General features: G+C 33.3%; 3 protein-coding genes across 6 annotated transcripts; 2 read left to right on the top strand and 1 right to left on the bottom strand.

Moving 5' to 3' along the window:
• The first annotated feature begins 35 nt into the window (after nt 1–35).
• Nucleotides 36–2035, top strand: LOC116765899 (GPN-loop GTPase 2). 2 transcript variants are annotated; one of them, XM_032655531.2, is made up of 2 exons: nt 36–197; nt 695–2035. In XM_032655531.2, the coding sequence occupies exon 2, from the start codon at nt 1122–1124 to the stop codon at nt 2019–2021; it is 900 nt and encodes a 299-aa protein (XP_032511422.1). In that variant the 5' UTR covers nt 36–197; nt 695–1121; the 3' UTR covers nt 2022–2035. The 2 variants fall into 2 exon arrangements, with proteins under 2 accessions (XP_032511422.1, XP_061378014.1); XM_061522030.1 differs by having other exon boundaries at nt 38–197; nt 968–2035.
• Nucleotides 706–1122, top strand: LOC133319028 (uncharacterized). The gene has a single exon (XM_061521910.1). It carries the CDS (start codon nt 706–708, stop codon nt 1120–1122), a length of 417 nt encoding a protein of 138 aa, XP_061377894.1.
• A 726-nt stretch (nt 2036–2761) lies between the features above and the next one.
• Nucleotides 2762–15749, bottom strand: LOC116765898 (constitutive coactivator of PPAR-gamma-like protein 1). Of its 3 annotated transcripts, none has more exons than XM_061522028.1 (19): nt 15505–15749; nt 15105–15317; nt 14602–14780; nt 14334–14447; nt 14059–14205; nt 13825–13986; nt 13565–13760; nt 13343–13452; nt 12888–13064; nt 12317–12599; nt 11953–12112; nt 9515–9640; nt 9132–9243; nt 8115–8348; nt 7142–7345; nt 6274–6446; nt 5831–5919; nt 5629–5759; nt 2762–5507 (listed from the first exon to the last, which is right to left on the bottom strand). In XM_061522028.1, the coding sequence occupies exons 2-19, from the start codon at nt 15250–15252 to the stop codon at nt 5439–5441; spliced, it is 2814 nt and encodes a 937-aa protein (XP_061378012.1). In that variant the 5' UTR covers nt 15253–15317; nt 15505–15749; the 3' UTR covers nt 2762–5438. The 3 variants fall into 3 exon arrangements, with proteins under 3 accessions (XP_061378012.1, XP_061378011.1, XP_032511421.2); XM_061522027.1 differs by having other exon boundaries at nt 15577–15749; XM_032655530.2 differs by having other exon boundaries at nt 8115–8339; nt 15577–15749.
• Between the last annotated feature and the right edge of the window lie 32 nt (nt 15750–15781).

Raw genomic sequence — 15781 nt, 5'->3', positions numbered from 1 at the left:
TTTAATTTATAGTATATATATAATTCAATACAATTTACAATTGTCATTAATGGTGTCACTTCGGCTGCATCAAGGCAATAATCTTTACAAAATAAGAAATAATCAGAACTCGGAGGATTTTTGAACTTCCTTTAACTCCAGCTAATGAGATAATTCGTGTATAATAATAAATTTCGTTTCACAAAAAGTATTTAAAGGTGAGAAACTTATACATAATATTAACTTGTCATGTTGCAATTCTTATACTTGGTATTTTTAAACTTAACTTGTTTTAATATTGCATCGTCGAGGACAACTGTTAAGTGAGGAATTTTGCCGTGGTTCTTTAAAATACTCTTAATATGTTATGCTTTTGGGAAATAAATTACGTCTTAATAGCGATACAAACAAAATGCCGGGTGTGCGCATAACTATATTTGTGACATGTTTACATATTATAAATGAAACTATGCTACAGCAGTCAGCATTGCAAAATCCTAAACATTTGACATACCGCATACGGTTTCAAGGTTTAATTTGTCTATTAAAGAGCTTTAATAATTTTTTGTTTCAATTTTAAATAAAATATTTTAAGTATTAGGTTAATGTAATACACTTTTTTAAAATACATGTATGTAAGGTAAAACTTGATAATTGATATAAGATAGTAAATAACGCATTTGTAAATTCAATATGATTTGTATTTCCATTTTAGATAACGGCAATATGGAACTTTTAGATATTATGAAAAATTTGACGATTAAACATTCCGGTAGTAAAAGTGAACAAACCTTTTTTAAATCAATAGCTGCAGATATCGATGAAGTTTCAACAGAAATAGTTTTTGCTGAATATGCTGAAAAAATCTTGCTCATTGTATCACAATACCAAAAAATTGGGAGTATGTTGATGATAACTAGGGATCAAGTCCACAGTCCCTTAGGTACAAATAATATTTTTACAACAAAAGTTATTTTTGGTGCCACAGGAGAAGATCAACAAGTTGCAGCAAGGTACCTGGCGGAGGCTATACAAATTACTAAACCGCTATACATATTCATAAATCTCAAATCATATGATATTGAGACTGTAAAAGCTTGCAAAGATATTATACTTGATTTGAAAAAAGAGGAAAGTGAATAATGTTTGCAACAAAATCTTTAAATACTTTTAAGTCTGTAAATAAATTATATGGCCAATTAGTAATAGGCCCACCAGGAGCAGGGAAGACAACTTACTGCAGTGAAATGTCAAAATTACTAAGAAAAATTGACAGAAAAGTTGTCATCGTAAATTTAGATCCAGCTAATGAATGTATGACATATAAAGCAGATATTGATATAAGAGATCTTATCGGTCTTGAAAATGTTATGGATGAACATAGTCTGGGACCTAATGGTGCTTTGGTTTATTGTATGGAATATTTGGAGAAAAATTTAGATTGGTTACTAGACCAAATAAAAGGCGATAATGCTACAAATTTTATATTTGACTTGCCGGGTCAAGTTGAGCTCTACAGCCATCATGATTCCCTTAGTAATATTTTTAGTAAATTATCCAGTGTAAATCATATGCAGCTCTGTGTTGTGCACTTAATAGATTCACACCACTGTTCTGATGCAGGAAAATTTATAGCAGCACTGATGTTATCCCTGAATGCCATGCTGAAAATTGGATTACCGCACATTAATTTGCTCACTAAGGTAGATTTGCTGAAGCAACATGCTGATAAGATCCAATTTGGTATAGATTTCTATACAGAAGTTTTAGATTTAAATTATCTTTTGGATAGTCTTGATTCCGATAACTTCACAAATAAATATAAGAAATTGAACAGTGCATTAGTATCTATAATTGAAGACTACAGCTTGGTCTCATTCCACCTAGTAGATATGTTCAAAGAGCAGAGTTTGATCAATGTTAAGAAATTAGTGGATAAAGCCAACGGTTATGTTTTCAAATCAGATGAGGGTAGACATATTAATAGCATGTTAGCTTGCGCTATGGGTGTTACAGATAATTTAAATAATGAATTTGAATAAACCGTTTATAAGAACTATTGTTTCATTTCTCCAATCAAAGCTGTTTTGAATAGAAAAGAAAAAAAATTTTTGAAATCCCCTCTTTAAAAATCTGTTACTAATTTTATTTTAAATATCTATATAATGTATTACCCAATTTGAATCTAGCAATTTTTTTGCCTTCTTAAAAATAATAGCTTAACAATTAAATCAAAATTTTATAGAATAGAACCGGTGGCTGAGCGATTAGCTGTAATAATCGACATATCTAATAAAAATCTGAATTTACTATATTAATCTACATTTTAACAACGTATCAATTTAAACTTACAACCGTGATCATTGACAAGAAATGAAAGTGTGATAATAAAACATTACTAGTATATTTGAAAATTAGTTGAATTAATAGATTATAACTGTGCTCGCTAGCTTTGTTTCTAACATGGTGCAAGTTCTAATGAAAGAAGAGAAAGTTTTATATGGCCTGGTGACTAATATAATCTGTTGATAATAATATATCTATTTCAGATGTCTAAGAATAAACAAGATACTTATTACAAACTGTTAGAAGTCGAAAATAAGATAGATCAGTTCCTTCAACACGAGAACACAAAAGCCATTCAAGTTCAACTGTTACACAAGTATAACGATATCAAAGACGCCACACAGATTATCATTAATCAGTTAGCCAATATCGAAGGGACTTCTGTTTCAGAGATCCACGAGCGTCTGGAGCTGAAAGATTGAAATAAAACCACAAATTTAATAATGGAACGTTTTATTTGAAGACAAATACAACTCTTTACAATTTTATTTATTAATTGTTTTTTTTTTTTTGTGTCCAAGTAACTAAAATAGTATTTGAACATTTTATATATTTTCACATACAGCAGGGTTTATGTAGTTAAGTTATAAGTGTTTTCAAAAAAGCCACAGTTCCATGTTGCTACTTCAATTACGAAAAGTGTTATGTATTACATGACAAATATTTTCTAATATATTTATTATACGTTGACAATATTTAAAAGAGCATTGTCAGCAAACAAGTTATAAAATGGATTAAAGGTTTTACACTGTTGAATATTCTAAAACTATACTGAATAAACGTTTTAAGAGAAAAAATAAAAACTACATCCTTCTCGGATTCACCACTAACATTAACTTTAAAATATGTGACAAAGTATATATATTCAAGCAGCACAAATACGGTACGTTAACGTAAAAGGCATCCGTTTATATTTAATAAATATCAAAGAACAGTTAAAAGTAGACAATGCCTCTGAGTACAGACCGGTTATTATAAAAATCTTGACCTCCCACGAAATATAAACAAACCTCTAACATGCGTTTAATGTAGTTACACATAATTCTTAAACAAATCATAATACATTGGAGTTAAAATTCTAAATGCTACACATCGTGTTTATTAATAAGCAAGCAATAATATACGTTTACATGTGTCGGGTCGCGCCGCGACTTCCTATGCGCTACACAGCTATAGCAGTACGGCCGTACGGCCCTCGACTCGAGTCAAACATTTTATTAACTTTGTTTGGCGATCATTTGCGACGAATGTCATTCACTAACCTGATCACGTTGTCGTTAAATCAATTATCACGTTATTGTGGCAACATATTTAGTCCCGGCCGGGTTTTAAGCAAATTGTAAAGTCTTCATTATGTTCCATTCTCTACTGACGTCGACCGCTCGCGTCTACAGCGACTCATCCTCTTTATCAAATGGAATGTAACTTGTATTATGCTGATGGTCCGATGTCGCACCACCGTTAGGTTACATCGTGTTTGTCTTTATATTATTTGTTGTTAGTCATTCCAGCTAATTTTAAGTATAACAATATAACAAATTTACAAAAATACATATAAACTGAAGAACATTCGACATTTTGAGTTTCCTAAAATGCATATAAATATATCACTAACATGTCTACGATATTCTATCCAAATAATACCCTATAGGATGTGGAAATCTCAACATTCGAATGTTCGTTCATTTTCATAGTTCGTCTATAATTAGACTTAACTCTATGAGTTTCAGACTCGTTTCAGGCAGTCCCACAGACTAAATTTGAAAGCACCACCAACATTCCATAAATGCAATTTCTATACTAATCTTATCATCCACTTCCTCGCTACCGCATCAAACAACCGACGCTATAATTTCACTGCTCAATGAGATTCTAAACAATCAGAGATGTTCCCAACGAGGTGTCGTATCCAGTATGCCTTACGCTCGGACGACGAACATGTTATGTTCATGAATTGATATCGAGACTTTGTCCCTCACACATTTAATGTATTGCCCAAACGTAAGTACGACTTAGACCCGTGTCTCACCAGACAGCAGTGTATTAGACGGTCGGATGATAATAACAAAAACACTCTCTCACTCATTCAATAAAGCCTAAATATACAACAAGAAATCCTAAAAACAAGTCTGAATATGGTCGGTTTAGTCTATGAGATCGAAAAAATTCCTGCCAAAATAGTGACAATCGAGACAAAAATATCACAACTCATAAAATAGTTTTTTTTTTTCAAATCAATAAGCGATCGCACAGACCAAACCAAACGCAGAAAATAAAATTAATAATTTGGTAAATTGTAAATATACTATGTGTAAATAAATAACGCAGACTCAGTACTTCATATGCTACACTAAACATGTCACCTACTAAGTCACCTCCATATCAATGACACGTGACTTAACAAACGACATGTTCCTCTTTATATATATTTTCTAAATATCACTTGTCAAATAATAGCTGTTACGAGATACATCTGTAAAAAGATGCATCCCACTACAACATGTAGTTCATGTCCCACTCTGGACGTTTTGTTGTCCCGATACATAAACAAAAATATTCAATTAACTAAAACATTAACATACTTGTATCGGATATCAGAACGTTCAGAGGGACGACGTCTTAACAGGGATTGAAGATATTGCTTCAAATAGGTTTGAACCTCGTCTTGTATACCAATAGTTGATTGTACACGCGTTGTGACAATTACATTAATACAAAATCAGTCTCAACATTGGGAAGTCTTAGATCTTGAGGCACGTATACATGTCGGTCGATGGGAATCAACCGCCCGAATCTCATAAATTTTAATGTTCTTCCGTATCAAATGTGCAAGCTCGGAATATCACGTGCTAAACGAAATTTAATTCCCATTACATACTTTTGTTTGTTTATGTTCGAATGTCGAAACGACTAGTGAATATAACACATATATATATAATAAATAAAATACAAATAATAACGGCACTAGCATCTCGACATATGTATCGTAGGTCTAGGAGCTTTCCTCGAAATAACAAATAAAAAATTACAAACAAATCAAACGAAACCAATAAAACAAGTAATGACTACTACAACTCAAAGTTAATCGTTAATTTACCTTATCATAAAACAAACTAGTTACTAACTGGTGCATCACCTTGGCCGAAGTGTTCTTGTTCAGAGTTATGATTAAATTCCTCCACCTAAAAATATTCAACTAATTAACGAACGTTTTTCGTGTGCATATATTATGTATAGAGGAGAGCTTTCTGTGTGATCGTGTTATATATTATATGGGACTGTCGAATATTAGTTCGCAGTCACCTGGCTCGTATCTAAGGGTCCGTTGTCTAATGTCTGAGCCACGTCACTCTTCTGACTGTAGTTCTTTTTTTTTCCTCTAGCTATATTCTTCTTAATATTTTTTCCAGTCTTTGTTTTCTGTGGTTGTGTTCCTGTAAAATTAAATGTTTGTATAACGTTCTTCTTGTTTCTTAGGCACTAATTCTCTCTCTAAAGCGGATACCTTCACCGTCATCGTCTGGCTGGGAGTTATCTTCGTGGGGACTACCGTTGTCCGCTGTGGGGCTCATTTCGTCGGGCCTTACGGTTTTACTGTAACATTATTAATCAAATATTTAATTGAAACAAATCTATTTATATTCGACATTTTATATATATTTTTTTTTCGAAGACAAAATTTAAATCTCGTACACGTACACGTACGTAAATTTAATCTTTTAGCATTTTTTGTGTGGTACCAATAAAAATAATATTAGTTAGTGTATCACAAAAAAAAAATATTCTTAACAATATCATTTTTGCGTAAAGGTGAGCCTAAGAGTTTATAGTTAAAAAAAAACAGTCCCTCTTTTTCTGTGAATGTTTAGAAATGAGTTTCTATCAATAATTATTATAACGATACATTAATAGATATAGATAAAGTGAAGATATCTTGTTTTGTCTCACCCGTTAATAGTGAGCGTTGTGGGTTTAGCGGGTTCGTGTTCGGAGCGGCTCCTCCTGGCCCGCGTCGTTCCTCGTGCGACACCTCGACCGCGTGCTCGCCCTCGACCGCCGCGCCACCCGCGGCCGCCGTACGCGTTACGAGTCGGCGGAGTATAACCCACGTAGCTTACTTGCTGGAATGTTAAACATTACTATTAATCATACAGAATTAGGTTAAAAAAATGACTATATTATTTAGTCTAAATTTCAGTTATATTTATTTCATGATAAAGTAAAAGCGTTTTAACATAAAATTTCTGCTTACATTTTACTGGTTAGGGGCCATCTGAAAATATGTCACACGGTCAAGGCGAGGGAGGGTATCACCGAGGTGTGACATCTTGTGACAAGGGGCATAGGGGGTCCATAGTTTTGTGATATTAAAATTTAAAATACTAAAACGCAAAGTTTGGATGTGATTTGAAAATTGAATTTTTTTTTCGGTTTTATGAAATGTTGGACTTTATGTTGATGTTGATTAGATTGTTATTTAATAAAATTAAGCATAAAATGAAAACAGCGGTTTCCTCTCGATTACTTTTAAATACATACTTAAATTTAAAAATGTGTGATGTCACATCAGGACCGGGAGGGGGTGTTATAAAAGTGACAACCTGTGACAAGGACGGGGGAGGGTTTCAGAAGTACTAACATTCGTGTGACGTACTTTATTGATGGCCCCTTTATATTGCGAGTTTGGTTGCCCTCTAGCAAACAGACTGGCAAAGAATAATGGGTGTTAGAAATATATTGACAGACTAACTGTAATAAAAAATTTATATTTATAGTTGTACGTCATGGCTACCTTATTTTATGTGACATAGGATACCTGAGGGTATCTGGATGTTCGTGGGTGTGTGGGGTATGACCCACCACCCCACTGGCCGACCACGACGCCGGCTATCTCCAGTCTAGCGCCGCGGCCTCGCCCACGCCACGACAGTGGCTCGCCCACCACTCCGACGAGCGGCAACGGTGGCATCGCGAATTCCACCTCCAAGCCTTCCAAAATTGCTTTACGCATGCGCTCAACCTGAAACCGTTAAATACATATTTGTTAATGTTGAACCCAGAAAGTAGTTTCTATATAAAGTTCACTATAAAATTAATCCATCTTTTCTAAATATTGGAATCAACTATTTCTTAAAATTTGTGTTTTTTATATATCACAACACATATGACCACCAATTACAAAAAGGATCGATACTTTCGCAATGTTTTGTCAGTAATAATAGATTGTTAATAAGACATTTATCTATTTATACATTAATAACTTTAAAAATATAACAACTAATAAAGTGGTTATAGATTATACTAAAAAGACGGGAAAGTATTTAGCGAGTGGTTTCTAGTTTAAAACGTAAATTTGTTCGACTGTACTGTAAAGTTCTGATACCAAAATGACATACGTTTAATAAACAATCTGATGTCTATCCATATAAAAAAATCTTTCAATAAATAGAAAACCTCTTCATTCCTGTACTCATTACTGGTCTAAAATGACGCCATAAGCATTGTTCATAAGTAAATAATAATATATGTACATAATGATATCTAAGACTTTCGAGTATTCAATGAAATAAAACTAGTATTTTCGGATTTATTACGCGGATTTTAATTATTTTAACTACACACACCCGACATTCGCTGGCGTTAGATAAATAACAAGACCACCTAACAAACATCTCGTCTGCCCGTGATCACGGTTGCTGCAAAGTAACTTACACTTCTGTAGTATGTAGTGAAAATAAATATAAACGCGTAGTAAATACAAAAAATTATATAAATGTTTATGAGTGCACCTTGACAACGGTATCTAGATGGTTATCGCACAGCTGCGCCAGATGTTTGCAATGAGCGGCTCTGTGCAGGTTGCGCTGTAGTAGTTTGCCGTCGAAGTACAGCCAGGGAGCGGCGACCAGCCAGGGCACGGGCGCGCCGCACGCGTCGTTCGCCAGCAGAGCAGCCTCAGCACCGGCCATCACTAAAGCACCCAGCTGTACACCTCGAGAACTCATACCGTTCACCTGCAACCACTGTGTTTTAATTCGTCTGTGGATATCTTTTTTAATTTTTCTTTCATTACTATTAATGGTATTGAAGAATTATACCTGTCAATATGCAACATATAATGTTATAAAATTATATATACATATATAATCAAATTGTGTTAAGTGAGTGTCAACTATTTCCACAAGTATTTTTTTTAACCATCCATAATGGTTGTAACAACGGATTAGTTTTTATTTGATATAGTATTTCAATATATATTTAAAAAATAAACAATAAAATTAATATATGTGTTTTCTGGTAAATACAGTGTTTTTATAATTAATCAAACTAGCTCGTAAAAGTATTAAATAAAGAAACTCTTCCATCTGTGTAAACAAAAATGTTTGTCCTACAGATTCTGCTGTAATATTTTAAGAAGTTTAATGTTATTTGAGAGTTTCCCTATTTATTATTTCAATATACCTAACAGGTGTCCATCTTCATCAAAATTGCATGTTTGCATCCAATTTACCTGACCCGACAAACATCTATTTGACCCTGGTGTCATTTAATATATTAAACTTAAAAAAGTATACAAATGAATAATGAGAGGTATTTTTTGACCCAAGTCCTGCAAGCGGTGTATTAAAGTGGAGTGGTCATAAAACACAATCATAATATTACACACCACTATAAGGCCTAATCAATTTACTACAATGATGACTTCAACACAAAATAAGTCACAGAATCAACAAATGTTAATAAATCATATATTTTTTATACTGAATAAGTATTTTATACTCAAGAGTAATATATTTAGTACTAACCGTCATTTCTTGAAGATGCAAAGCATTCATGAGATCATTGGAGAAAGCTGTTGCCAAAAACGCATCCAGCTCTTGCCGACGTAGGATTTGTATTTGAGATGTCATAATGAACCTACGAGAAAACAAAATATTAGTAAATTAATAAAACGAAATGCTGATACATTATGAAGAGTAACCATTGAGTTAGTTTCTAATCTTATATTGTACTTTTTTTAATATTATAATTAAAAAAATAGCAGCAGAGATATTGCAGAAAAATATTTTATAGCAAACAATAGTTCTTATACATGTGTAATGTGTATATATTTTTTAAATATTGAATACAATTCAACATGACAGTTTAGTTGAAACCATCAATAGCAAACAGATTATATTGTAATTACCTCAAAACTGCGGCCAAAATAAGTAAATGTTGTGGCACGTATGATGTGTTAAGCATGAGTGGTGTATCCGATCGCATACAGGACAGGAACGCCCGCATTCGGCGACACTTGTCGTCTTGAGCCGTTCTGTAACAATAATTTTATAATAAGTTTGTGTCTGTGTGTATTCTCGAAAACTTATCAAGCCTTACAAAAACCAATATTTAGTTAGCGATAAAAAACAAAGGCATATTTTTTCAAATGTCATATTCCTGGATTTTACTCTCTCTGTTTCTGTATAAGTTGATAGTGCATATTCTTCAAGTCTTAATTTTAAAGCAAAATAATCTATACATTGATGCTCCTTCTGGTTGTGACCAAAAAGCGGCTGCTATTTAGCACAAGTCTACGATGTATGACGTTAAGACATGGGTTTATATGTGTCAATGTTTGTTAGTGATTACCACAAAAACTATTGGTTTCAATTTGAAGCAAAATGTCAATAATATACAGCAGAATGTAAATATATAATTTGTGACGAATTACGTATTTAAAGGCCGAATAACATTAAAAGCGGTGTATTTTGTAAGAAGAATAAAATTTTAACGCACTTTTATACAACGAGTTAACTTTAGTCTCATATAAAGACAGTTAAGTTACCTTATAAAGGCGTTACTGGATATTTACTATATACATATCTAAACCTTTGCGGTGGTAGACGCGACGATAGGCAGCAATCATTATGAGTAGTTGCGTATTTCAAGCAGATAGGGTAGTATTTTACTCAAGGATCGAATATATGTCTCGCAAACAAGTGGAAAAGAATAAAATAGAACTGTACTAGAAGCCTCCATGAAGCTGTGTATTTAAATATTAAAGATGAAAACTTAGCTCTTTTGAAACCCTTTAAGGCCAATGTTTGTACTTTAACTACTAAAGGGTGCCAATTTATCGTAGATCGCCAATTTTACAACATTCCTCAAAGATCAGTTAGTTTTGAAGTACTTTAAACAGTCATTGTAATTTCGGAATCATTTTGAAAATGAGGCTAAATTAGTTTGAAAACACTGGCGTATCAAGCAGAACGCACAAGCATAGTCCGCCGGGTTTAAGCTGAGCTTTTAGATATAAATTTTATTATTTTTTAATTATCTACATAACATAAATGGGAGAGCTATTCCAGATTTAAAATAAAATAATCAAAGCTTGCTAAGGGCCAGGTGTGAATATTACGTGAAGAAAAATAGACTAATTTATGAATTCATGTTAAAAAAAATTATACGATTTCTTTCTCTATTTATATTTTTGTCATTAATTTCTTTATTTAAATAACACAAATTTCTTTTACTTGGTTATTTAAAGGTTTAAGTATGCTTCGTTTACTTGTGTTAGAATCCATTTCAGGAATAAATAGAATGCAGAAACTAAAAAATAACATCACGCTGCTACCAGTACAAAGGGTGAAGTGAGGAAGGTGCGGGGCGGAGTGAAAGCAGTATAAACCGGTTTAAACCTAGAAGAGCACGTGGCACGCACAGATTTGACATCACACCTACACTATCTGTATGCACTCGCACAAATGCAAAGCTCAGCTTACGCCTCACGCACTATACTTTATGGCGGAACATCTTTTTTGAATCAAATGAAAAATTTGTCCTCACAAGGAATGTTAGTCTAATACCAACTTGCTTTACTTGACTCCATATAACTTTGTGCAATTAATATTAAATATAAATATTTTATATCTAAAATCATAAAGGATTCAAAGGTGCCTGGTCGTAAGTTCATTCTGTTCAAGAGAGTAAGGAGAATGATTTAATGCTCTAAGGAATTATTCGATATATTGCTACCGTTACGGGTTCATTATTACACTCTTCGTGGTAGGAAGGAAAGTGTTCCACGTAAAGAGGTCAGTTTTAAGACTGTGCACACATTTCAATATCTTTTATATCGCTTCTGAAGAATCGCACTAATCGAATCACGTATAAAATAAAATAATATCTCGCATTTATACCTAATAAATTCTTAGTAATACTCTTTGTAGTATTTATTCATTTGCTTAAGTCACCTGACTTGTATACTAAATAGTTTTTTTTTCCATAATTTTTTTTTTAAATAAGTAGTCTTTTACTTTGTAACGAAAATATATTTAAACATTAGTTTTCTTTATTTGCTACAGTTTTAGCTTTTAAAAGAGACTGTATTAACAATAATACAACGTTTACAAACAAACGAACCGCGAAAAAAGTCAATATGAAATAAAAGTAATAGCTTTTAACTTATTTGAATAATTATTAGTGTCATGGACTATATAAATAACTATTAACTATTCCTAAGTAGTCAATTACTGTTGGAGAGCTGTGAAATTCAATATAAAATTGTATCTAAGCGCCTTGGTAATAAAGTGTTAACATTATTATTTGTGAGTTTTGTTGCTAGTATAGATCATTTAATCTCACCCGAACCAAAGCCTCTGCACGGTAGGAACAGGCCAGTCGAGTACGACCCCGTGAACTATTTCGGGACTTTTTCCGGGATTTACACGTGAATAAATCCATTCAGCCACTTGCACTGTGCACGGTCGATCATTGACACTCGATGTACTCGCCATACCTTCGTCTGAAAAGATATGCAGGTATATGGATAAAAAAAAAATAAAAAAAAAATAGGTTAAGGATAAGAAGGTTCATATAAGTTAAGGATAAGGCAACAGACTTATTGCTTATAGACATATCATTGGAATATCATCTACGTCTAAAGAGCAATTTTGTTTCCTACATTAATTGAACGTATTTTTATTATAGATCTCGCTTTAAATATAACCTTTTGCTTTCTGAGCCATGAAGCGGTGATGGTGCATGTTGTACAGAATGGCGTAAACGTTCTGGCGGATGGGTCTGAAGAAGTGATGTATGGATGGTATCTCTCTGTGGTTATCATCTTCCATGAGTACGGGCAGAGTGATCTGTCTGTGTGTCAGTATTGACAGCATTTGAGGGTGCATGAGGCCACGCGTGTGTCGCTCGGCGCAAGTCCTTAGTACTTCAGCGGGTGCGGGCGGACAGTTGTCATCACTGTGTCTACTGCTGCCAGACGTTGACGGAGCCTGCAATGAAACGATCGTTAAATTAGGACCCAAATAGAGCCAACGAAATGAGATAAATTTTGTAAACACACTGTTTTACTTTAATAGTTCTATTTATCAATAATTTACTTATGGTCGCCAGAGTAAAGTTTAAGCTTGTTTTATATAGCTTTCCTCGTTATGGTAATATAAGAAAGGATTAAGTTTGTTTACGTTTATTATCTCTTTTCATTGATTAATCTTTACCATCACAACTTATAGAGACACACTTAAAGCGTCAAAAGCGATGTAAATCATATAGTACCAGACCTCTTTAGCGTGTTTTTCTGACTTTTCCTGTTTGGCGGCCACGTTAGTCGCGTCGCCGCCCTCCAGGGACGCGGCCGCTACGCCCTGAACTAGCTCGTGACAGTGATCTTCCATACTAAAGTCCGCGTTAATCGATGCGTTTGCTGTAGCCAATTTGTAATCTTCCAAGCCTTTTTGCTGGAATTTATTTATTTTCATTTTTTTTCTTTCAAAACTTCCAAGTGCTTTTCGGAAGTAAAAATGAAGCGTGAATGACGTGGGTTGTATGAAAAGAATATTTTTAGCTGACAAAAAGGTGAAAACTTCCTCAAACCCAGCACATGGAAAATTTTATTTCAATTTTGTTATACATGCAAATATGTTTATGCCAATGGATACCAATTTCTATGTAGATGTAAAAGGCGTGGATGACCCTTAGCGATGTAATAAAGCTTAAATAATCACAGAATGTTAACCTCGTGCTCCGAAGATTCGGTTGCTAGTTTAGAAGTGTCCATATCCGTTGAAGTTGACAATGGGCTTAAATCTGATTTTTGATTTTTTTTGCTGTTTTTTGGGCGACGACCTAGGGAATTAAAATATTTGATATTATCTCAATACATTCTGTGGGTCGAAATGTTGAAGCAAATAAAAACGTATACATCTGTAATGATGATGACATATTAAATCTGATTTACCAGAAGCAGTCCTGTATTTAAGGAAGCCATCTTTGGTGCCATTAAGGTAATATTGTACAGCTTGTTTTAATTTGGCAGCACGGAGATCATTAAGGTCACCAAATATTTCAATACAGGCAGCATCAATATCAGACGATGGTAAGTCATGTACAAATTGGCTCACTGTCTTGATTAAAGTTTCTGGTGGAATTTGTTGCTGAAAATAATCCTCATCAATGTATGTCATCCCTAATCATTAAATGATCTGTAGTTTGTCTCACCTTTTTCTGTGCAATCCCTAGACGTTTATAAAAATCAGTGAGACTCTGCTCAGATAGAATTACACCTCCTAATAATGCAGCCATTAAACAGAGACGATCTTGGGGAACATCTAGAAGCTTAGGTAATTCATGTACCATGTACTCTTTGGTTTCCAGTGAGGACTGCAACAATGATATAAATAAGTTAAAACCAATTTTTTTATATAAATATATATTGAACATGTTCATACACACTCTATATGTAAGTTTCAGTTGCGATGAACTGAAATATCTCGGCGGTTGGAATACTAGGTATTCCCCTGAACAGCCTACAAGGCCAGCATAGGTCTTTTCACGACACAAACCAACGACTTCCTGACAATGATCATCTGTTGATACCATCTAGAATTTGAAAATATGATTATTATCAAAAAAATATCATTTGATTAAGGTTGTTCATTTACAGCTTTGAAAGAAAATAAAATTATGTTTTTTATCACTTATTAATAATATTAATATTAAAAACTTACAATTGGTATATTGAGATATCGCAAAGCTGTTCTTAGGCATGAATGGAGTCCTGTCGGTGGAACCCACCATACTTTTGGAGGTGGAGTACCTTTTGTAGCAATATGGCGTAATACCTATAAATATATATATTCTATAAAATTAAACTTAATAATAATAAGTTAATATTCCAAGTTATAATTTGAGATATTTAAGATCAGTCATGGCAAAGTATTATTTCAAGGAAAAGAATTAATACCAGAAGAAAATGTCATGTTTTAGGTCTCTTACCGAATTAACTCGCTGTCTATAGGTAGATTGTGTTTGGATCCAGTGTTGTGGTAAAGCGGGAGGGGTGGGATGAGCTCCGTTGAAACAAACACACAATGCCACTTGATGTTCAGCTAAAGCTTGTGCTAGTGTTGTAAGGAATTGAACACAACGAGCCCATTGTCCGCCACATGCCCAATCTATAAAAAGTTTACCGATTTTATATAATCAGTAGAAGCTGTTTTATGATCTAACAGAAATGTCTTTAAAAGAACATAAATATGTACATTATAAAATTAATTGTTTTTTAGTTCACCACAAATAAATGTCGAATGGTTTGTTTTTTATTATAATCTACTAACAATTGGATTTTTTTCTTCTCTTATAATCTTTGAATGCTACATATTGTTGTCCACTTACAAAAGTATAAAAACATAAGGGAAGAACTCAACTACCTTCATATGCTATTAATTGTGGCTCGAATAGATATTGTTATTTTTTTTTTAAAAATCAGTAATAATTACCTGAAAAATATCCTCCATAAAGTCTGTCTAGGCATCCTTCAGCATCAAGAACAAGTCTAAAGCCTCCTGGTTGTGTCCGGGCAATTCGAAACAAATCAACTCCTACACCCTCATTTTCTAAAAATATTTGTAAATCTTGTATGCCCATGTTTATTGGCAACTAAAATACCTAGAAATTCGATCGAACACGTTCGTCTCGATTAATTACGCAGCCTGCAAAAAAAAGACAAGTTAAAGTGATGTGATTGTGGTAAAAAAATAATAAGAATTTAATTTGTTTCACTTATTTCCTTTATCACCATAATATATGCGAAATAGATTAGAAAAACATGCACAAATTGCAACACATAACCGGCACGCTTCTTAAGTCTTAGTACAATATAAAAATGTGATATTACACTATTTTAAAATGTGTGCATGGAAATACCGCAATGGATCTCTTATTTCATGACGATTAAAATTGACCACGAACCTTATTTCAAAAAACCATGCCAACAATAAAATACGGCAGCCGAAAGTTGAAAACGGAAGCCATTTGTAATTTAGTAATTTTCTAAATTGTTCCTTGCTCAATGCTCAATGTTCGTCTAAACAGACTATAACAACGTCACGTTTAAAAATTGTGATAGTATATAAGTAAAATTTTAATATTAACAAGAAATAAAAAAATATATATT

This window comes from Danaus plexippus, chromosome 11 (assembly GCF_018135715.1).
Source record: "Danaus plexippus chromosome 11, MEX_DaPlex, whole genome shotgun sequence".
NCBI lineage: Eukaryota > Metazoa > Arthropoda > Insecta > Lepidoptera > Nymphalidae > Danaus > Danaus plexippus.
The sequence above is the reverse complement of the archived record's forward strand: the minus strand, read 5'-3'. Positions and strand labels throughout refer to the sequence as shown.